The sequence below is a fragment of the Vicugna pacos genome, chromosome 10, assembly GCF_048564905.1.
Source record: "Vicugna pacos chromosome 10, VicPac4, whole genome shotgun sequence".
In the NCBI taxonomy this organism is placed as follows: Eukaryota; Metazoa; Chordata; class Mammalia; order Artiodactyla; family Camelidae; genus Vicugna; species Vicugna pacos.
In genome coordinates this window covers 53,078,866-53,102,342 of record NC_132996.1, presented here as the reverse complement: position 1 = coordinate 53,102,342, position 23,477 = coordinate 53,078,866, and the positions used below count along the sequence as shown (strand labels likewise).

The window sequence follows — 23,477 nt, the reverse complement described above, 5'->3', positions numbered from 1 at the left end:
CCTCTTTCACTGTCAGGGACCTAGAACTCACCTAGCCTCCACCTGGTCACACCTGAGGCTTTCTGCAACATGTTAGGAATATCCAAGGCCCTCCTGACACCTCCATTGCCTATTGCTCATTCATTCAGCGTAATAAACACAAGTGCTTCCCATCAGAGGCACCTCGTTCAGCCTTATCAAGGATGAGACACCATCTCTTCCTTCACAATTCTGCTGGTCTAGTTCTGACGCAACTCTGCATGCTGCCCTGATCGCTCTGGATGTGGTTTCTCGATGTTTGCCCTTACTTTTTCATCTCATGGTAATGCCTTTACTAATTAGTGGATATAAGAATAATATAAAATTCAAAAAAGAAAGTAATATACACATTGCAATTTAAAAATGGGGAAGATAAAGTTGAGAAAAATCTCAGAAAACAGAGCAAAAAGAAAAAAACAAGGAAGAGAGGACGAAAGCATTAGAGTAGCTAACTAAGAAGTTCAACATCTGAAAAGTGGACATTCTAGGAAGAAATGAAAGTAAGAAAATCATCAAAAAAAAGAATTCAAGACAATTTCCCAGAACTAAGGAGGCAGCTTTCCAGACTAAAAGGATACTGAGTGCATAGCACGAAAGATGAAAATCGACCTGTGTCAACACAGATCATCGTAAATTTTCAGAATACTGGGATAACAAAATCGTATAAACTTCCAGAGAGAAAACAATAAAAAAAAAGCCCTTTTACAATCCAGCCCAGCACACTCCCCCAGTGTTACTTCCTCCCAGCCCAGCCCCTTTACCACCTATCTCCCCACAAATGTAAATCAGGTCACGTCCCTCCTGTTTAAAATCTTCTTGTAGCTTACACTGCACTCAGAATAGATAAAAATGTAAGGAAAACGGGAGAATTAGGCTTCAAGGCTGCCTCTAAAATTTGACGACTCATGAGCATTAGCCCTTCTGAATGAATGGATAAAGGATTCTGCTTTATCACCAAAATGGAATTTTTCTTCTCCCTACCTCACTCGTTAAATCTTGTTTTCTTTTCCCTTTCCAGTTTTCATTTAGTCATCAACCCACACTATTTAATGCAGAATGTTGGTGATGTCAGTACTGTATCACACGAATGACTCCTAATAGGGTTTTGATGTAAGAAGTCATAACAAAGTTTCAAAACAGCAGTTGACAAGTGGGTCAAGTTCCCATGTGAACTAAGATTCTCTCAATTCTCCATGGGGTTAGGGCGAGGAAAAGAGGAAACAGGTTAAATGGAGCAGTGCTAGCCAGTCAAGTGAGGCTTCCCAAATTTGCACTGACCACCGGATTATCATGCAATTAGGAAGTAAGAACTTGTCTATGCCTTAAATGCAAAGTGGTCGATATCGGTCTAACCAGACGGAATTGATGAAATGGGCTTGGGTTCTTTCAAACTAATAAGCTTGCACTTTAGGTTTGATTCATTACATGAATATTTATTGAACATCTACTTTATGGCAGGCCCTTTTCAAGTGTTGGGGCCACAGCAATGAGAAGGCAGAGGAGGTCTGTGCCCTCTTGCAGTTTATGATCTCATGGGAGTCAGATAGGACCCAAGACAAGGTAGGGTGATGGATGCACAGGGATGAGGTGGACGTTGTGAAAATGAGAGTAGATGGCGTCGTCAGAGAGAGACTCTGGGGAGACACATTTCACAGGGACCTGAGTAATGAGGAGGACCCCGCCACACCAAGACCAGGGAAGGCCAGGCAGAAAGAAGAACAAGAGCAAAGGCTCTAAGGTGGAAACAAAGTGGAGTGTTTGGAAAACAAAAAGAATACAAACTGGTCAGAACGTACTAAGAGATGAGGAAGAAGCACTTCCCCGTCAATCCTAGAAGCCCATCCTCTCAGCACTCTCATTCATACTACCATCTCTGGAGGGCTGGGACCAGTGACCTGCCCACATAATCAATTCTCTGGCCTCTGCATGTTCAATCGTCCTTCCCTCTCAAGGGGGTAGGGCAATGCTTCCAATCTTTGTTACAATACCCAATGTTACCCAGTTGCAGTGCTCTCATCAAATGGACCCTTCTGCAGGTGTTGCGTCCTGTCGCCATCTGCCACCTCCATCTCTTCCCCGCCACACGAGCCATGGGATGCAGCCACGTGACAGAAGAGAGCTCTGTAAGGGCAGAGATCCCTTTGGTCTTGTTGGTTGCATCTCCCTACCGACAAATAACTGATAAATCAGTGCACACCTGAATTTCCACAAAGGGGATTACAGTAGGCTTATCTTTTATTCTAATGTTGCTTGAATAAGAACAAAACAAAAACAAACACAAAGATGTGCTGGTGGATCAGTCACAGGGTTCCTCTAAGTCTGGATTGGTGCTCTTTCTCTTTTGCTTGGAAAGCTCTTTGACGGCGTCTATCTCTGCAGGAGTGAACTTGGGGGTTAGCACCACAGCGTCATAATCAAACTCTTCATCAAGTGAGAAGGGCTGAACTTCATCTCTGATTATCTATAAAAGACAACAAAGGAGGAAAATCATGTATAATCACAGTAAAGGAAGATGGAGTTGAAAACACAAACTTCCTATTAGTATTTAATTAAAAATTTTTTAAAGACTTCAGCCCTCTCAGCTGATTTAGCTGTTTTTAATTAAAATAATAAATTCAGTTATTCAATATGACCTAATTTAAGCCTCTTAATATGCCCCATTTGTACCATCCTGCATCTGAATGAATATCATTAAATAATTCTGCCCACAGCAAGAATCGGAAAGTCTCTCTTGAACACATTCATTACATTTTTACCATTTGTATTTTTAGGGCTATAGACATATGGAAAAACTAAGAGCTATATTCAAATGTGAGAAAATATATCTTAAGATTTTGGTCAAACTTAAAGACATTTTTACCACTTACCAAAAAAAAAAAAAAAAAACAAAACTTGTATCAATAAAACATAATTTTCAAAGATAAAAATACTCCATACTGAACGCACTCCTTCAGATTATACCTGGGCCAATAACAGTAGGAATTTAAACACATAGTAGCACCATAAATTTAAAAGTCCAGGATCCCTTTTTCCTACCAAGAATTTAAAAAATATTACAGGCTTTACCTGCTACTCAGAGTAGCTGCAAAGAGATGTAGTAATTTTGTATCTATTTATTCACAATCTGTGACTTTTAAAGACTTCCTAAAAGAAGGAAGATTTTAAAAAGCATATTTTCCAATAAACTGAAGAGAACACCTTAAATCTCACTGTATCACCTCTTAAAAAGCCTCTCCAAAAGCAAATGGTGTGTGATACAATGAAATCACCCAGCACTTCAGGTAGCTCTATATTACGTATGGTGATGCTGAAATAATTGAAAACTATGGCTTATGCAAGAATGAAAAAAAATGCCCCGAGCTATAATCAGCTTTAAATATTCTTGCATGGTAAAATGATCTCATTGAATGGCTTTTGTAATGTTCTTGAAAATGGAGCATCTAGCTCAGAAACTGTGTGCTGTTATCAAAGGTGGAAAAAAAAAAACAAAAAACAAAAAAACAAAACCCACAAAAACATGAGAAGCAGATACCTCCTGTTGGTTTAGCAAGTTGCATCTTGCAGTTGGATATGCAGTGATAATAGGAAACACCTAGTCATCTATCATCCTTTCTTGGTAAAACCAGCAAGAGACCAAATTTCAGAGACCTCGTTTACTTCCTCTTAATTAGAAAGGGTCTGTGTGCCCTCCTGACAAAGGTAGTCATGGGAGCTGCCATTGAGTGAGTTCCCACCACATGCCAGCCCCAGGACTGGGGACCATGTGGGCATTAGCAGGCTCTGAAAGGTTAAGTACCTGGCCAAGGCTGCACAGTTAGTAAGGGAGAGAAGCCAGACGTGAATCCAGGAGAATCTGCTTCAGATAAAGCTTTGCCTTCTCAACAAGAAACACCAGCAAAAATTAACCTTGAAGTTTTCACTAAGCCAAGTCATAGCTCTTTGGGAGAAAAGATCTTTTCCAAATAAGCTTAAAAAAAAATCTCCAGAGCCTCTCATAAAAAATGCATTCAAGGCTGCACATAATAATATGACTATCTTTAAAAGAACAGCCGTACACAGGAAGCGAATCCGTCTTCAGAATGATGGATCTGTCTGTTTTGGTCACTTCCTGAGATAAAATTTACTATTGCCACAGCCAAAGTGACAGTGGGGTAGTATAGCTAAGACCAGCTCCAGTGAAGAAACCCAGACGCAAAGACACAATATGTTCATTTCCTGAACACAAGTATCCTTGCCGTCTCCAACTCTCTCCAGCAGGAAGTGCTGAGGCTTGCCGGCTGGCCACAACCCCACCCTCAGCTGACTCTAACAGGAGCCCCATCTCTACCAGTGCGTTCCGTCTGATGGGATCCTTGCTGCCCTTACACGCCTGGCTGAAGGCCTGCCATCCGCAGGTCCCCCAAGTTTCAGGCTACCCATGGTACTAGGACTTTGAACCCCATCTGGAAGTCCCCAAAGCCTGCCCCAGCCTTACTAGCCACTCTCACAGATGCAGCCACTTTGCCTTCACCTACGCTCCTCCGGGGCTGGAAAGCAGTGTCAAACTAGACACGTCCTTTAGCTGAGCTAAAATCCCAGCCACACCACACCATCCTCCTGACACCCCCTCACACAGCACAGACAGCCCTCACGTCCCCACCTCCCTCCCCTCTACTTGCTCACTCCATAAACACTTACTGAGGGTTGCATGTGTGTTAGATCCTAGGAACATGAGGATGAAAGAAACCACTATCTGTGTCCATGAGGTTTTATAACTTCGGGGAGAAGACAGAAGTGAATGAGTGATTTCATTAACACGCTCCCTGCTCCCTGACAAAGGAATGCAGAAAGGGATATGGAAGCAGAGAGGAGAAAGTACTGAGGCTTAACTTACCCTCAGCTGAGTATTGCCACGGCCAGAAAATCGTACCTGCCTCCCCACTCGTCACCCAACTCAACATCCACCTGGTTTCAGCAACGCAGACAGAGGCAGGCTTGTATGCTGGACTTCTGGACTCTCTGACGAGGGCTTACTGCCGTGGTCAAGTTAGTTCTTTCTCCCAGATACGGCCCAATCCATCACCTCCTCACTCCTTTCCCCTCCCCGAGGTCTCAACACAACTTCTGGCCATGATAGCCAACACTACGCAACTATAGATGTAGATACTTATCCTGAATTGGAAGCTTTTTTATTTTCCTGCAAGTTCTTCTTCACGTATTTGAGTTCTGTGTATGGAGTGTGATTTCCTTCATCAGTCATTCGGTGCTCGCCAAAACAGTAGCAAGGAATTAGTTTTTAACCAGCCAATAAATATATGATGCCAACCCAAGAATTATTCATTTATAATAGACTTAAAAATATAAATTTCTACAGTTAGAAACTGAGTTATTAACAGCAGCTATTGTTAGAGTAATTCCTTACGCAATGCCAAAATACAAAAGCAAGAAACCAAGAATAATAATTCTTTCATATTTGCAATGCCAAAATATGATATTCAGAACACTGTAAAACCAGTTGGGAGTATCACTGTCACTCTGTACTGCAAGGTAGCCAGTACAGCTCTGCGTCAAAATGTCAGAGGAATGGCCTTCTGCAGTCATTCAGTTATATTCCACTCTTCCCCCAGATGTTCCTATTAAAATCTGGCTTTGCTGACAAACGTGGGTCTCATGAGCAGGCCAAGGAAGTAAGACACAGAATTTCACATACGTGGATTTGCAAGTATTCGGTGTTGTCAGGGCATGAAGTGGCCAGCAGAGACTGGCCAGAGACGAAGATAAAGATCGTGACAGCTCTTACATGCTGTTCATCTTCGAGATGATGAAAAGTCACTGAAGATGTTTTGAAAGCAGGGTAAATCCCTGGTCATTGATACATTTCAAATAAATTCCTTCCTTCAGTCCAACGTTAACTGAGCAACTACAATGAGACAGGTGCCTGGGACACAGGTGTGCAGAAAACAGAAGGATATCCTGCCCTTTTGGGGGTTACATCTTGAAGGTCACTTTGAAGACTGCACAGAGGGTAGATCTGGAGTCAGAAGACCAGTCGGGAGTCTGCAGAAGCAGGCCAGGCATGGGATAAGGAGAACAGGGTACTGGGAGGAGAGATCTGAAAATATCAGAAAGTAAAACTGGCAGTATGTGATGACGGATGTGGCTAGAGGGCGGGAAGAGCAAGCAGGCCGGAAGGGAAGCAGGTAGAGACAGGCTCAGTTTTTACCACGCTGATCTAAATGTACCTAAAGGAGTCTAGATAGAATTGTCAACAGGCAATTGAATACACAAACCTGAAGCTCAGAAAAAGGTCTGGAGCTGGAGATACAGATTTGGAGAAAAAGGCACAAAAGGTAGTAGAAAATGGATCCAAGTACATAAGTGGGAAGAGCCGTAGGTTTAGCATGGAACCCTGAGGAACATCAACTCATGTAAGGGGAGCTTGGAGGGAAAACCCCCACAGGAGGCAGGGGAAACACTCAGGGAAACACACAAAGAATCAGAGGAGGGCAGGGAAGAGAGAACCGGTGGACTACGAGCATCAGGGAAAATCAATGGAGAAAAACACAGTAGACAGAGCCATGAAAATAAAGACTGAAAAGTGTCCATGAGGATTTGGCAGTTATAAGGTACTTGGTACGTTTATTCTGAATATGTTCATGCAGATGATTAGACCAAGGACGTTTCACAGTATTTTGAATGAGGAATGAGGGGAAAGGAAGCAGAGCCCATGAGTAAGGTCGAGTCTAATGGCTTCTGAAGTCTAGATGAAAAGAAAGGAAAAAGAATAGACTAGCCAAGAAACATCCAAGGTAAAGGGAACGTTGTTTTTTCTTTAGTTTTGTTTCATTTTGTTAAGGATGGGAGAGACTTAAACATGTTTCCACGTTGAGGAGACTGAACCAATAGAGGAGAAAGACAGAACGACCCTAATCATGTTATTATACCAGAAAATCACTCCCAGTAGCTAGTGAGTTTTTTGGATTATTTACTTGTTCATTCAGTATTTATTGCATGTCTCCTATATGCATAGCACTGAACTCAGCACTCGTTCTGACTGTTTTTTTGCAGTTTAATTAAGTAACCTTATAGAGACACACACGAGTGAATTGAGAGTCTTCCCAGGGGCACATATGTAACTCAAAGTGAACCCTGATGTACACTGTAGCTCAGAAGATACCACTATGATCTTCAAAATGACAGCTTTTAAAATACAGCAAAGCTGCCGTTCTGTTTATGCATTTCAGCTGTTGGCTACTGTGGACCACTTTGGAATTCTCTTCTTTCCAGTCAGGTTCATTTTAGGGTTCTAAGCTATAAGGCTCCAAGGTTTTTAGATTACAAACTGAACTCCTGATTTATTTCAAAGAGGAGAATTTGTGCAATGGAACACCAAATCCCCTGCTACTAAACAGAAAACAACTGTGAATTAAGTTATTAACTTGTTATTTTTGCCTAAGGAGCTGAGAGAAATATGTGGATTTCAGGTGTCTAATTTCAAATCTAATTGAAATCTTTTTGTGGCCTCTCAGGGAAGAGCATTTATACACAATTAGAGAACTGCTGGTCTTCTTGAGATTGCTCGAGTGACTTATTCTGAGAGGGACACTGTTACAGGAGGAACCATTTCCATTCACAGTACCGCATCGGCTAATTAAAGGAAATAGAACTAATGCTCAAATCAGTAAGAGCAGCATTTAGCTGGAGGCTAATCTTGCCCAGTAATGTGGTAAATAAACTGTCTTTATAGGTAAAAAAATTTTTAAGCCCCATTATGAGTTGGAAAAAACAGATCTCCCATCAAAACACTAGGAAAGTTTCTTCTATGATCTCTTCTACAGTTTAGGGGATATGGAAGGAACTCACAATTTTTCGCCTTCTTAATGTGAATTCTTTTCATTCTCTAAAGCTGTTCAAAACTTCCAAAATTCATCAAGGTAGAGTAACTAAACCAAGAAGTTATTCACCAAGGGAAAGTGGAAGGTTCTTGGAAAATGTTCAACTGTAAGGGGGAAATGTGCATGTATAAAAGCAGTGATAAAATCAGAGGGAAAAATTAAACTGGTCCAGTCCCTTTCAAGAAGTTATGGATTCTTATTAGGTAATTAAGAGGAAGACAGGACATCCAGTATACATTTCATCTTTTGAGACTGAAGTCACAGAAACCAATTACCATCTCTAGCCCAAAATAGCCCCTTGGTAGGTCTTTATAGGACACAGGTGCCCGAAATTGTTGATTATGTTCTTTTATTTGCACTGGGTGCCTTAAAATAAGGTTAATACTTATTAAACCAAGGCAGAGTTGGTGCAGTACTGTGATTCTGAAAAGTTTCTCCAACATATAGTGATTAGAAGTAAAAATCCCAACCAAAATATTACTCCGGGTATTCAAAATGCGGCAAGAATTATCTACCTAAGTCTCATGAGTTTGCCAACGCAAAGACTGTTCAGATCATTTTGATTCCAACATTTTAAAATGTTCACATTTTCTGGGAAGAAATTTATATTCCTCTTAAAGATACAATCACATACAGGGTTTTAACTTATATTTTACTGGTTATATGATAGATTCCAGAGATCATTCAGGTTTTTTTTTTTTTAATCTATCAACTAAAACCATTTCGTAACAATTTCTATAATGGCATTAGGTGCCACTGACCACTGGCTCATCCAATAATTTGTATGGTCACAACTGAACTTAAGAACATGAACATGTCTTTAAAAGGAACTGATTCCTGCTAGAAATCACCTTGCAATTTCACTTTCTTACAAGTCAGAGAAAGCAATCTATAATTCAAAAAGCATATTGAATGGTGGCTGTCCCTACCAATTCATCTGGTAACCAATTTGAGGGTTTAATACAAACCTGCAAGTATCCTAGGTAGACTTTTGTGATGGCAGTAACAAAAGTCCTATGAGAAAGAAGCAGTTTAAAATTGAAATGTGTGGATTATTTCTAATTGAACAACTGCTTCCATAACAGAATATCTTCAAGTGAATGACTGAATAATCAAGAAACACCCTAGGAGTTTTATTAGGAAGCAATAATAAAGAGCCCTTAACAACTTATATCTGAAGCCCTTTATGCTAGAGTCAAAAAGGTGACAAAGGTCCCTACCGGGCACCACCAGCAGCCTCGGTTGGTGCATGTTTGTTTAGTGTACACAGAAGAGTTGCAAATGACCGCAAAAGATGACTTTCAAGTTGTGCATTTGGGAGAGTTAATATGTGAAAGATCCCACTCTCTGGCGCTTGTGAAGCACATGGCTAGAGGACCTCTCCCAGCCTCCTCGGTGACTGGACAGGAACACGGAAGAAGTGGTTGCCAGTGGAACGTGAGCAGAAATGAAGAGCCCTGCGCCCTCAGCCTTGGGCGAATCGCGCTGCGCCCCCCGCCCCCACGCACCCTCATCTGCTGCCCCTCCAGGTAGGACAGTGGCCTGACTCTGAACGTGCCCTTGAGGACAATGTCCTGGGGCACAGTGGAGACCCAGAGAGAAGGAACCTGGGCCCTGATGACCCCAGGGAACAGAGCCACCCACTCACTTTAAAGGCTCTCCACCGACTGTTAACATGACAGAAATAAACTTCGCTCTCCTTTCAGCCACTGCATTATTGTTGAGATTCCCTACTATAGCAGCCTGGCCTGACCTTAAGTGATGCAAAACGTTTATGGGACCTTGGAAACAATAATAAAAAGAAAAATGGCCAGTGCAGACTGAAAGAGATAAGAAAACTGTCCATCCTTTCTACCTCGTAGTCCCCAGGGAACATTGTCCTGTAGCATGGCGTACATCATGACACAAACATAGTTTCCACATAAAAACATAATTGCTCTCCATGTGTTTAAAAGGAATTATACACATTAAAGAGTTAGCAGTGAGAGGGTCCCAATTAAGCAACCTGAATTCTAAATTTTCCCAAATCTGAGAAAAATACAGAAGCACACAGGTACACTGCCATTTCTCTGAAAGGACACACTGCAAAATCGAGGCAATTCAGGAAAATTGAATTCCTTGTGGAGTACCTCTTCCCTTTGTCTGTCTGTTCCTTTTATGGTGGCGGCGGCGGCAGCGGCGGCGGTGGTAGCAGTGGCGGCGGCAGTGGCCGTGGCGGCGGCCCTTGGCTTCACTCCAGGGGTAAGAGGCTGGGCCGCAGAAGAAATGTAAGAAGGGACACTGATGCTCACATCCTGCTCCACCTCTCCTGGAAGCAGCAAATCTGTTGAATACAAAATATTTCACTTGAGCTTTTCACCAAGGTCACAATTGATCTAAATCATCTAAAAGCCTATAACAGTCAAAAGGATGAAGCAAATATGCTCAAGTAAAGTAGGTCCATTTCACAATGCCTGTCCTCGTTCTGGAACTTGGCTCAAGGGACTGATGCATTTGCTTTTATCTTATTGTTGCAGAGTTACAATCCATCCAAAAGGTCTGGGAGAAATGTTTGGGGAGTAACTTGATCATCCCTCTCATCCTCAACCCAATTCCTACTTCTGTAGGAAAATAAGTCAAGAAAGTCACACTTTCCCGAGGGGTGAAGACAAAGAAAATGGAGGGCTGATTTCATCCTGTAACAACTTGGCAATATTTCAAATATATATATATATATATATATATATATATATATATATATAAAAACAATGATGCCAGAAGGAAGGAACTTTAATTTTCAGCAGAAAAAATGAAACACTCTGTCATACTCAGAATGCATGGCCTAATTCTCAACACTTGCAAACAACAATGTGTTTTTTTACGGCCTGTTTAGAACAATCCCAAGAATTCAAAAGCCGATCTTGGCTTTCTGATCAGTCCAGTAGCAGTGGATGTGTTCCCTTATTTTCGCACGTGTGACAACAAGGATGGACCACACACAACCGGTGATCTTCCACAGCTCTCCCTGAAGACAGAAAAACAAACAGAAGCGCAGCGGGATTCCTCCCCGGCCTAAGTTTTCGCAGGACCGGAAGGGCTGCCGGAGCCAGCCGATAACTTGCAGCTGGCGCAGGCTGCCGCTGCCTGCTACTCGATGATGATCCTAATTAAGACACTAATTAAGTTCTCAGTGGAAGTCATTAATTAACAACAGGCTTGCCTTGGCTGTTGCCAACAGCAGCATATTTGGGGAGATAACTGAGCAGGTACTGACATTCAAAACCTGCAACTTACTTGAAATACATCTCTCAACCACCGCAGATATAACCTTCACAAGAGACACGACTAGCAAATGCTTCAGACTCCAGCAACAGAGAACATAAACCTAGAAACTGAGTACGTGGGTAGCGGGATGGGGAAGAAGGGCGTTCTACTATGATTAATTACTGAAATCATAGAATATGACCTAATTAATGAGGAGAAATAGAAACAATAATAATAGCCAGCATTGTAAATGCATTAACTCAGCTAATCCTCTCAGCAACTCTCATTTCCCATTTTACAGGCAGTGAGCTCGAACACAGTTACCCGCACGCAGGGCGCCAAGCTGCAGTCTGTCTGCAGAGCCCCCGCTCTCAGCCCACGACGTCACATCATGAACTTCTTTTAACTAAGCACTTTCATCACATGTATGATTCAGATCTATCAGATGACACCTCCCAACTCAGGGCCAAGAAATGTCACTACGGTAGCACATTGACATGATTATTCAGCGTTAAGTGCATTTACACATTTTATAACCAGAGAAGTAATATTTTTAAACTCAATGAGGTTGGTGTAGAGACTGGCTTTCTAAGGTGTCCTTTTATGAGTCCAAAGTCCCTCCTTCACTGGCGGGGATGAAGGCAAGAGGAGAGAGGTTCAAGCCTCTTAATGTGAAAACCAGTATCTACCAGACCCCTTGGCCGCCAGTGCAAACATCAGTTCAAATGTGAAATCAAAACCAATTCTGCTTTCAGAACTATTTAAAATCTGACTGGCAATATTGAGCACCAGGAAGGACAACTCTTCAATTGCTTTGCTGAAACTTTTCACTTTCCTAGTATGTTTGCAAAGAAGGTAGGGTTTTCAGCAAAAATGGTTTCTTTCATAAAAACTCCACTGCTGTGGGAAGAAGTCTTTCAAAACCATATGACTCAGTATCCACCACGTTTCAAATTCTTGTCACTTGTTTCTTCAGTGTGAAAAGAAAATGCACAAATGCATAGCTGTTGGAGCCTAACACAGCACCTTATGCACAGTAAATTCTCAACGCATACTGGCAGAAAGGAAATGAATTTCCTGCATCTCGACTTTTAAACTGAACAGCAAGTACAAAGAAACTACTGACCCACAGGACTTTGTGAATGATGTCTAGTCCTCAGCCTCAAAAACTAAATTTTGTTACAGGATTAAGATTTCTCACACATAAAATCAGAGATTAATCAACAACAAAACTGAACTGCTTTAACTCTATAAAGAGGACAGATTTATGAAACAGTGAAACCAATATGGACAGGAATAGTCTGATAAAACATAACATATAAAGAAAGCTACCTTATCTTTTAGCCATTTTACAATTACTGGTGGGTAATTTTTATATTCATTCTCTCAGGGGGAAAATGAGTGTGTTCATTGATGGTGGGGAATGAAGTTCTCTGTAAAACTTTCAGAAACTGAAATCTGATTTTTAAGATACAATCTGATCTATTGTTTCTAAAACAATTAGTTTTCATCTTAACTAAATACCATCATCTTGACTAACGTGCTTTGTAGAGTCAAGGCAATTCTCAAAAATGAGTGTTGATGTTGGATGGTAAGCCTGGTTGAAAGTATTTCAGTCTCTTTCTCAACTACATGATAAGAATTTTCTTTGTTTATAAACTATGTGTTTGTGCCATTTGTCTTTCTGTATTTATTCAATGACCAACAAGTCAAAGGTTATAATCATGTAATTAAATACAACATTAAAAAGAAAGAAATCTACCTGACATCTGATAATCTAGACAACCATAAATTTGATCTGCCTATCATATTTATAAAGTTAACGAATCCATTCCTTTGTTGCCATGTAGAAATGGCCAAAATTTCCTGAAATTTTCAGTATGCCTCAAAACCAAAGAGGATATAGATAAGAAATGCACTCAGACCTCTTCTGCACATAGCTTCCAGATAGGATAGTTTATCTCCGTGGTTCTTGTTTTGGGGTTTTTCAAGACCCCAAAGAAGTTTTGTTTATGGGGGTTATATCTATCAATATTTACCACATTAGAAATTAAAAAAGACAACTTTTAAAATATTTGATTATTGAATCATTAAAATAATACCATCATGTATTAAAATAAATATGTTTATTAAAAATCTATTTTCCAAAAATAAAGTAGAAGAGAAGCATTGGTTTACATTTTTTCAAGCTTTCAAATATCTGCCTTAAATGGAAGAAAGCTAGATTCTGTATTTGCTTCTGCATTCAGTTTTTGGAATATGCTGTTTCAGTTGATGAAAAAAAGCAACTTCTAGGCTCACACACATATGTAGTTGGAAAAAGGATGAGTATTTTAATAGTCTTTTTATATAATTGTGGGTATTTTTCTTTGATACCACACTAGATCAAGACAAATGATAAAGATTTTAAAAAATAGTTTCATTGTGCAATACAAAACCATTTCAGTGAACTTTTCATACTCATGTTAAAATCCATTGGTCTATCTTACATGTTGAATGGCTTTGTCCTGTGCATGATTTTGTAACATCATCAATTGGTTATTTGGAAAATGTTGGTTCACTGTGTTACACAGATCTTCCAAATGTTGACATATTTCATTATGCAATATAAAAATCACATACGTTAACATTACCAATTTTATCAGAAAAGGCTTTAAATATTGGGAAGTTGTCAAGCTCACAGTACTGGATGTAATTTTTCCAAAAATCCAATTTTCACTTGATCCATTGCCAATTTTATCTTTGGCAATGAACACAATCAGTTGTTTGTCTCAAAGACACAGGCTCACTTCATCCATTCTTGTATACTACACTTCGTCAGTCATTCATTCAAATAAAGTGTTGATCCATGAAAGAAAAAAAAAAACAAAACTAGTTCACACTATTCAGTTGCACAAATGTTTTTTCATGAAAAAGTGTTCTTTATTTTTTCTATGAAAAAATTTTCAGGTATTTCATGTGTATGTGAAATATAACTATTGTATTTCAGCATGCAGTGGAAGTGCTTTATATACACAAAACATTAAAAAGAGGTATACTCAAGGATCAAGATGTAATAAAATTAGTAATTTTTACCATTTCATCAAGGACATTTTCAATGGAAACTGGCATTTGTTTTAACTACAAATTCATGACAGTAAAGATTACAATGACTGCTAGTATAGATTGGTGCCTCTACCTTGACTCACACTAAGTTACTAGCACCTTTACCCATCACTGCGTTTGCAATATCAGTGCAAACATCGACACACTTGACCTTCAGACCTTGGGGTTTCCCCAAGGAGCTCTCAGACCACATCTAATATCAATCCAACCCTCCCACCAAGAACACTAGAAAGTCTGGGTAAATCACAAAAATCAACTACTTGAAAGGCATTGGAGAGCCACCAGGGAAGCCCACGACCTGAGGGGCCAAGATCCCAGAGAGAAGGGAAACACTGAAAGTGAGTCTAAGAGTCTAAGCTGTCCTTCAATTTATGGCATTTACTGATTTGTAGGCAGAGGCTGGCAAACTGAGAAGTGAAGAAGAAATAGGCTAAGAGGCTGAGAAGCTTAGCAGAATTACCAACAGATTCACAGTGCTGTGAAGACAGAAAACAGAGCTCAGGACCTTCAAGGAGGAGGGGCCGCGGTTTACCTTGAAGAGCCACACCCTAGGAGTACGCAAAAACTAGAGGCAGAACAGCCCTTTTAAAGCCTGAAACCCAGGCACCAAATCAGCTCAATCCTAGGTTGGATCAGGATGATCTATTACTACTGTCTCTGCTGGCAAAACGTTGAAGAAAAGCTTCTCTAGAACAAGACTAAGATAACATCACCCACCTTCCAAACAGCATGAACCCGAAAGAAGAAACGAAGGGGCTCATCCATACGCATAAAGGTTTTTTCCCCCAAATCTCTCCAACTAGATAAAGCCTTCCTTTTCCTTTGAGGAGAAATAAGGAAAGTAGGTGTTTGAAAGAGCAGAATTATCTTCCCAATTCTGTTCTCTTCTCAGGAATGGAGTGGAAGCAGCTTTGCCTTTGGGGTTGACGTGGCTTTCAAGCTGGACTTTCACAAATTGGTAAGTTAGCATATTAAAAAAAAATTGGAGGAACAGGGATAGAGGAACATTTTGAAGCAAGGAATTTTTCCCTCTCAATGTTTTTAGTAATCTTCCAAGCAATGAAAGAATGATTTTTAACAGTCCTAAATGTAAAATAAATGAAGTGCCTGAAACATGCCATCTTCTAGCTCAGGACCTTTGCACATGCTATTCTTTATGCTGTACCTGTACTCTCCTACCCACCCCTCACCCTCACCACTCCCTTCACCTAGTTAATAGGTTATCCTTTAGATCTCAGGCTCTCAGCACTTTCTCTGATCCCACAGACAAATCAAATTCCCCTGCCATATGCTCTTTAGATCTAGAACAATTTGTAATTATATATTTGTGATTATCTGGTTAATGTCTGATTCTTGCAATAAACTATGACTTTCCATGAGGACAAGGACCAGATCTGTTTTATTCTTCATTATATTTCAGGTCCAGTCACAGTTGTTAAATATCTGTTGAATAAGAGTCCAGGTCATTCACAGGCTACATAAAGCTGCTTAAAATTGCAGATAAGGAAAAAATTTTAGAAAGAAAGAAAGGAAGAAAGGAAGAAAGGAAGAAAGGAAGAAAGGAAGAAAGGAAGAAAGGAAGAAAGAAAGAAAGAAAGAAAGAAAGAAAGAAAGAAAGAAAGAAAGAAAAAGAAAGAAAGAAAGAAAGAAAGAAAGAAAGAAGTGACTGATGCCTTCAATTAGAATTAGGAGTACTGGAAAGCTTGAAAATGAAAATCAAATAAGGCTGCCAATATCTGAGCAGGAATCAGCTGCCCATTTTCATCTAATATAATCAACCACAGCATAAGTACACCCACTGGTCAAGAGACTTGTATAAGACAGTATAATTCTGAAAACCAGACCTCAAAAAAAGTCTCTTCGACCTATTGCACTCAGCGAGAAAAACAGGCTGGGCCAACCAAAGTGGGGTAAAAATAAAGACGACCAGAAGATTCTTCCTACCCTAATGACCAGAGCATAATAACTAATTCATATGCCAAATAATAATCTTTCTGGATAACAGTCTGGAGCACGACAGTAACTAACCATCAGATTACCTCTCTTATCTCAAATTCAAAGGAGGGAGGAAAAGGTGTGTAATTTGATGTCAAATAAACACCAGGCACCAGACCTTGTGGCCAGTGTTCCCTCCGACAACTGCTCAACAGCTCTGCACTGAGTTGGCTGCTTGGAAAAACTGTCTCCACTTGGGCTGCCAAAACGATAAGCCAAGTACAGAATCAAGCTCCTGAATCTTGGAGAATATTTATGAAAATGAAAAAAGGTGAACAACTAAAGTCAGTGGTAGAAAAACAATATGCAACTCACTTCCTTGTTGCCCCAGGCAAATCTGTTGCTTAAACAATAACAACAGAATCTAATCAGTAAACCTCTCAGCTGCCAAAATTATACAAGCAACTTGCCTATTTAAAATGTCACATTTCCCATCTGATGTAAATATCTGCCTTCTGCTCACATTCCTGGAGTTTAATACAAATTAGACCCAAACTAAAATTCACCTTGGCACAAACTATTTCCTTTTTTTTTTTTTCCTTTCAAATGACCCAGATTGTGCATTATGGAAATTGCAAAGCTTGGTGGTCTTTTTGGTAATTGGACTAGATCATTAAAGCCTAGGTTGCTTTCCAGCCTTAGTTTTTCACATGATTTTACACAAAGGAAGGTTTGAGTAGCTCATTCAAGTCCCCTGAGACTTGGTTCAGTCTCAGTAACTTTTTATACACGAACGCAAGGAGGCTGTTATCTGATTTCTGGAAAAATCATACTAATGAGACATTTTGATGCTATTTTTTAAATTACAAAAATAGATCTGGTAATTAAAAAAAATACTTAAAAAATGTTTAAAGAAAACAATGTAAAAATAATGGAAAAGGTAAAAAGACGAATTTAAAAGATTGATATAGCCCAAATCAGATTTGCTGGTTATGTAGGTTTATGTCAGTATACAGACCTCCTCATTACTGGCAGGAAGCAAGAAATTTAAACCATCACAAAAATGTCCAACTCTTGCATTTTTGTGCCCTCCTCTGAAATTAATTTTATACTGCAAATGTACTACATGCAGACTAGAACCATTTCTCTCTAAGTGTCATCCACAGATGAACTATATCAGAATACCCTGGGGTGGTGGTTAAAAATGCAAATCACTAGATGCCACAACAGACCTTCTGAATTAGACTCTTTCTTGGGAGCATGACCCATGAATCTGCTTCCTCTCCCCAGATCACCCAAAACCCAGAAACGATGTGTTTGCTCTACAAACTTGGCTTCCTCGTAAGTCCTTAGCTACCCCTTCTAATCCAATCAAAGCCCCTAAACTGCTCCTATAAAGAAATTCCAAGCTGCCTTAAGCATTAAAGTTAAGAGAACCTCTCCCAGGAGTATGTGATTCAGTGAGATCACTGATCTCACTTGAACCAGTGAGCAAGGAAAAAAATCTGCAGTCTACTGGTTAATCCTGGGCTTGAGAACAGTCCTTTCAGTTGAGTAGCGTGATGTTTGGAAGCAGAATAAAAATGTTAATTGCTTCCAATTACCAAAGCCTCTCAAATTCAGGCAACCAGAGAAGCCAAAGCAGAGGTTTACACAGCCAATTTACAGACAGTGGCCACCCCCAAACTAACCACCCTTCACTTTACCTCCTGTGTGACTAAAAGAAGGCCCCGACCAAACATAATGACAAGATTCCTGTTTATGACTATCCAACAACTGTCAGCAATTAAACACCAGCAACCAAACCCCACGGATAACTGCGCCTTCCCTAACATTCAACAGTCATTTTGAGAGATTCTTGCATATTCAATTAGGAATGAGAGTTTTCAAAACAAATAACTCTAATTTTGAACATATTTCAAAGCTCCTTTGAGCAACAAAGGATGTCAATGCTTACACAGAAATGTTAACCAGGAAAGGAAAAAGCTCTCATCTACATAAACATCAAAGGACCAGCACTGTCTCTCTCAGCTCGGCCCACGCGGGAAGACGCCCCAGAAGAAACATTTACAATAGATCTTTAGTCTTAAGTGTTCGGCTTACATGTTAATAAATATTTATAACAGCAAAGATTTGGATTTTATTTTCTTTTTGTTTATTTTATGATCAATTCTGATACTTTCATAATTTTTATGATCAACCTATATTTTATGTAGTACTTAAAAATAATTTCAATGTATAACATGGTGCTACCAAGAAATTAGGGTTTGCCTTAAGTGGCTCTGAGACAATTATCCAAAAATCAGTCATGTGGTAAATGGGGGTGGGGAGACACCTTTATTTCATTTAAGGCCAAAGGCTTTACAACCTTTGACAAGCTTTGTTTGGCCTTTCAGCTGAAATCTTTGTTATCAACAGAGATTGCAGGACTCGAGTTTTCCCTCTCTCGGGGCAGGCAGAGGTAAGGACTGCCAGAAAACAGGAAAAAAAATGAAAGAAAAGGAAAAGCTATCTAAAGTCTTATTTGTAGTTTCTAGAAAGAGGTTAAGCAGCATAGAAAGGCAACAGAAAGCATACCCTGGCTCACTTGGGGCTTGATCTCTTCATCCACGTCCAAATCTTCCAAATCTAGGAAACTGTCTACCTAGGAAAGGATTAACATCACTTTTATGCATATTAGACCTAGAGAAAAAAATGCGATTAAGAATCAATGAATGCACTTCCACAATACACAAGTAAGTAACTGGATCCACTTTTCCATTAACTTTTGAGTCCCAGCTAGAGATCTTTGTGTTCACTGTGCTCTCGCAGAGACATCTGAAAGAAGCAGTAAATTTGGAAGTTGGCCTGGATTTTGAAGGCACCATATCAAGATCTCTACACTGAAAGCGAAAACACGGTCTGGGGAGATTTGGAAAAGGGACTTTGTTCCTGATTCTATCCCAGAACATACACCACCATCAAGACAGTCCAAAACAGTGTCTCCGTGTTTTGCTTTTCTTTTATTGCTTTTGCTTCTCAAGCAAATGATGGTGGTGGGTCAGCTGTTATCATAACAGTGTGCTTTAAACGCCAAAGAGTCAGAGAGGAGAAACTAAAGAAAGCAGGAGAGAAGGTTCATTCAAAACAAAACCATTCAGCTGCACGTAAATCACAAGAAAGGTGAGCAGGGCAAAAAAATCAAGTGTTCTCTCTTTCGAGCAAATAAAACCGAAAATTACTTAAAAGGTAAAAAGCAGAGTAAATGACCTTTACGGACACAATAGCAGCATTTCAATGAAAAACTATTCCACGTGGAATACTGCTTCCCACTGCACACTGACAATGAGATGGTTTAAATGAACAAAATGGTAACATTTCAAACATGAACTAATTTATCTCAGGTGACTATCAAAGAGTGTAAATAAGAAAATGATTTCACCATTTACTAGTAAAGGTATAATGTCACAATACCTTTTATGCTTATGACCTCAAACATGTGCATAACAAAATACCATAAAGTTACAAATTTAGATCTCATTACTGGAATTTAAAAACACATCTTGGGTCTTTCTTCCCAACTCTCTACTAGCCAGACCACGGCTCTTTCATGCGAATTAAAAATGGTAGGTTCCATTGCTTATAAGTACATAACTGCAGCTATTTCTTGAAATCCAAGTGACAGTAAAAATTTATTGTGCACATGATGATTTCAGCACTGAAACCTGTGGATCTGTTATATTGTCATTTCTCTTAATGGTATATATTCAGGGGGACGAGAGTCGTGTGTCTCTATGGAAGCTGCCCTTCCATTTGTTAAGCTTTGAGGAGAAAAAGATCCAGAACCCAGTCAATCAAGGATAGTTCAAGACACTCAAAAATCTATTTTTTTAAAAAACCATAAGGACAAAGTCTGCTGAGTTCTCCAACTTTGTATGAGAGACAGCAAATGAATCTTGTGAGGTTTTTGTTGTTGTGGTTTTGTTTTGTTTTATTTTTATGGGTTTTGTTTTGTTTTGTTTTTGGCCATGGAAGAAACTTGAATCCTACCTTACCTTCACCTTCCCTGCCCGATTCAGATCACCTCGAAAGAAACTGCCAACTTTTTGGCCTTCATCCATCACTATCTGAAACAAACAAACAAACAAGCAAACCAAAAAACAGTGAGGACATATTGATGGGAAAAGGAAACAACCAAAAATAAAGGAGCTGATTTTGTAGCCCTTGAGGCGGTAAAACTCCCCTTCTAGTTTTTTCCTAGTTAGCTATGCTCGATGGACTGGATACACTAAGCCATAGCAGAGGTCAGGGAACAGGTTTTAGGAGGTCTGGCTTCTACTTCTGTCCTCTAGACTCATCCACAGTGTAACCAAAAGCAAATTACTTAACCTCAGTTTTCTTACGTGTAAAACAGGAACACTCCCCACTTTACTATCCTTACTCCCACCCCATCCCCATGAACCTCTGAAGGACAGATTAGAGAATGCTAATACAACATTTTCAGGTTATTAGGAAAAAAATATCACGGAACAAGTCTTTGCCTCTCACATGCTGGTTAAAAACTCAACAGAAATGTAATTCCAATTGCCAATGATTGCCAGTAGAGAGTGAGTCTTCTAGGGGAAAAAAAAAAGATTCTTGTTCCATAATCATCTCCCTGGAAACAAGTTATGGAATTAAAGAATTATAGCCCTTTGCTGTATAGAAACACATTTCTAATGTGGAGATTTTTTTTCCCCTTGCATAAAACCACAATCTCAGATGCAATTCTGTCCACAATATCACGGGGAAGACACAATGAGACAGAAGGTAGAAACTCAAATGGTTTAAAAAAGTAGAAGAATTTCCACTAGGATTCCTTGATAGTTAAAAACCACAGCTAAGGAGAATGTCAATAGTCTACAAAGATTTGAAGATTAGGAAAAGGGCATCTAACATGTATTTATTGACCATTCTTGGAAAAATCAAGGTAACAGATTCCACGGTAAGCCCACAGACATGAATCCAGGACAGGAAAAACAAACTCCCATTTTACACAGAAAATTATGAAAAGGAACTCTTTTGTCCCAAACAGAGGACAAGCTAAAATACAGAAATAATTTTTTTTTAAAAATCTGCAGATGGCAGATCCTTAAGAGGTTTTTAACAAAAATTGAGGATAACCACGTTACCATCATAAACGCTGGCTGCTGAAATCAGGAAATGTGATGGTGCTTCTCAATAAAGTGTCTCAAGGGTGCTCCTTCTAGACTCAGGAGTCTGAGTTACTGATCTAATAACTGTCCAATGTTTCTTATGTTCTTACGGCCTCTTTTTTATTTAATCCATGATGAATTTTTTTTCTCTGTTTCTGTAAATGTGCTGTGGTATTACCTGTTCTTCTTCTGAACACTGTGATGAAGAACGAAGAAAGATGGCTTTATTTCTAAGATGATGATCATCTGGCTCATTTCTGGGAGTAAATTTTATTGAAGTAAATGCGTTTTCTAAAGAATTGGTTCCAAAGGCTCCTCTTTTGGTCACATTATCTGCAATGAAAAATTACATAATATTAGAAAAGACTCACCATACCGAGGCTAGTTTATTTTGTGTTTATTGAGAATCTTTCTTCCAAACAAAAAGATACCTTTCCGTGAAATCCACAAACTGAATGCCTGAGGCTAATTTAGCACTCTTAACTTATAAAGTTATTCTTAAATGCATAGAAAGATAACACCATTTCATTCACTATTCCACGAATATTTATAAGTGCTTACTATTTAAACAGTGCTCTCCTCAGTCATTGTTAAAAGGTCAGTGAAGTTCAGTATTTGCAAGACTCTTAGACATTACTTATCTCATTTTTTCCCTAAATTTGAGGTTTTTTCCCCTTCTATGGAAGCAACGTATGGATAACTTTAGAAAATTTGTGAGAGAAGAAAATTAGAGTTAGAAAATCACTCATAATCCTACAAGACAGAAAATCTGCAACAGAATGTTTTCAGTGGCTATTTTTCTCATCTTTTATCTATGCATCCATAAACTTCTAAAAAGCAAATGGAATTATACTGTACGTACTATAAGTCAGCTGGAGAGCAATATTTCTTTCCATGTTATTGCACATTTTTCTACATAATTTTAATGATTACAGAGAATTATACTGTATATATTTAACGTAATTTATTTAACCAATTCCTATTCTCAACTATTTTAAACTATAAACAATTAATTTAAATTAATTTAATTTAGTACCTTTGTACTAAATTTTTGCACATTCATGATTATCTTCTTAGGGTAAGGAAAGAATCTAAGATTCATCCTAAATTAAGAGAAAATTATGATACCATGATGCCATTAACAGAAATGTGGGGGATAAAATCAGATGAGAGAGAATGAATTTAACCTTTGTCCATGCTGCATTTGAGGTGCCAGTGGAAACTGTGAGGGAAATATCCCAGAGGCAGCTGCAAATATAGGCTAAAATGTGGTAGAAAGCTCACAGCTATAGGTTAAGAGCCGGTAGTCGACTACACTGGGATAATGGTATAAGCCAAAAAATTATTTTTAATATTATCAGTAATAGTAAAATAGATAATAAGGGTTAACATTTATTTGAGTGTGAGACTGTCTTTTATGAGCATCTCAGAAATCTCATTTAAGCCTCACAACAAACCTAGAGGTAGGTACTGTTAGTATCTCCATTTTACAGATGAGGAAACCAAGGCCTATAGAGAGAGTAAGTACCTAGTTCAAAATTACACAGCTGTAAGTGGCAGAGTGGGGATTTGAACCCAGTCCTTCCTAACCACTGTGCTGTGCAACTCAGAATAATAGAGCCAATAAAGGGAAAGGGTCCTAGAGAAGAGAAGACTAAAGCAGGAAAAAAAAATTTTAAATCCCAGAAAGAAGATAAAGAAGAAAAGTTAACAATAGTACAAGAAGAACCAAGGGTGCACGGCATATACCAAACTTGCACTCGCTTGCTGCAAATGACAGTAGCAAACACAGGGACCTGCATCTGGGGTCACTAGAAGAGTGATAAAGAAATTCAAAAGAGGCCCACCAGTGGCAGAAATCAAGCTACTGTCAGGTTGGCGGAACCTGTTCCATTCCCTTAAAATACTCCACCAGGAAGAGATCCCAGAGACATGGGTTTGTTTTATCTGTGAGCAACTTAAGCAGGTATCTAACTGAACAGGTTACGAGACAGCCTAACCCAGCAAAGTGGTCAGGTTTGTCTCTCTTGAGCTGTTGGCTGCATGAATCAAAATCAGCAAGATGTTTGCTGTTCTGATGATCAGAGCCTGGTGCAAGGCAGCCAGAATCTTTACTTGCTTCTGAATA

At 39.3% G+C, this 23,477-nt stretch overlaps 1 protein-coding gene across 7 annotated transcripts in view; it reads right to left on the bottom strand.

The window, feature by feature from the left end:
• Positions 1-2,235: 2,235 nt before the first annotated feature.
• Positions 2,236-23,477, bottom strand: part of IFTAP (intraflagellar transport associated protein) — a 58,702-nt gene continuing 37,460 nt past the window's right edge. For all 7 annotated transcript variants that reach the window (XM_015250015.3, XM_015250014.3, XM_072969806.1 and 4 more), the window contains 5 exons: positions 21,528-21,682; positions 20,210-20,281; positions 18,753-18,819; positions 10,022-10,215; positions 2,236-2,479 (listed from right to left, as the gene is read on the bottom strand). In XM_015250015.3, the coding sequence (XP_015105501.1) occupies positions 2,315-2,479; positions 10,022-10,215; positions 18,753-18,819; positions 20,210-20,281; positions 21,528-21,682 (653 nt within the window). In that variant the 3' untranslated portion in view covers positions 2,236-2,314. The remainder of the gene's footprint in view (positions 2,480-10,021; positions 10,216-18,752; positions 18,820-20,209; positions 20,282-21,527; positions 21,683-23,477) is intronic.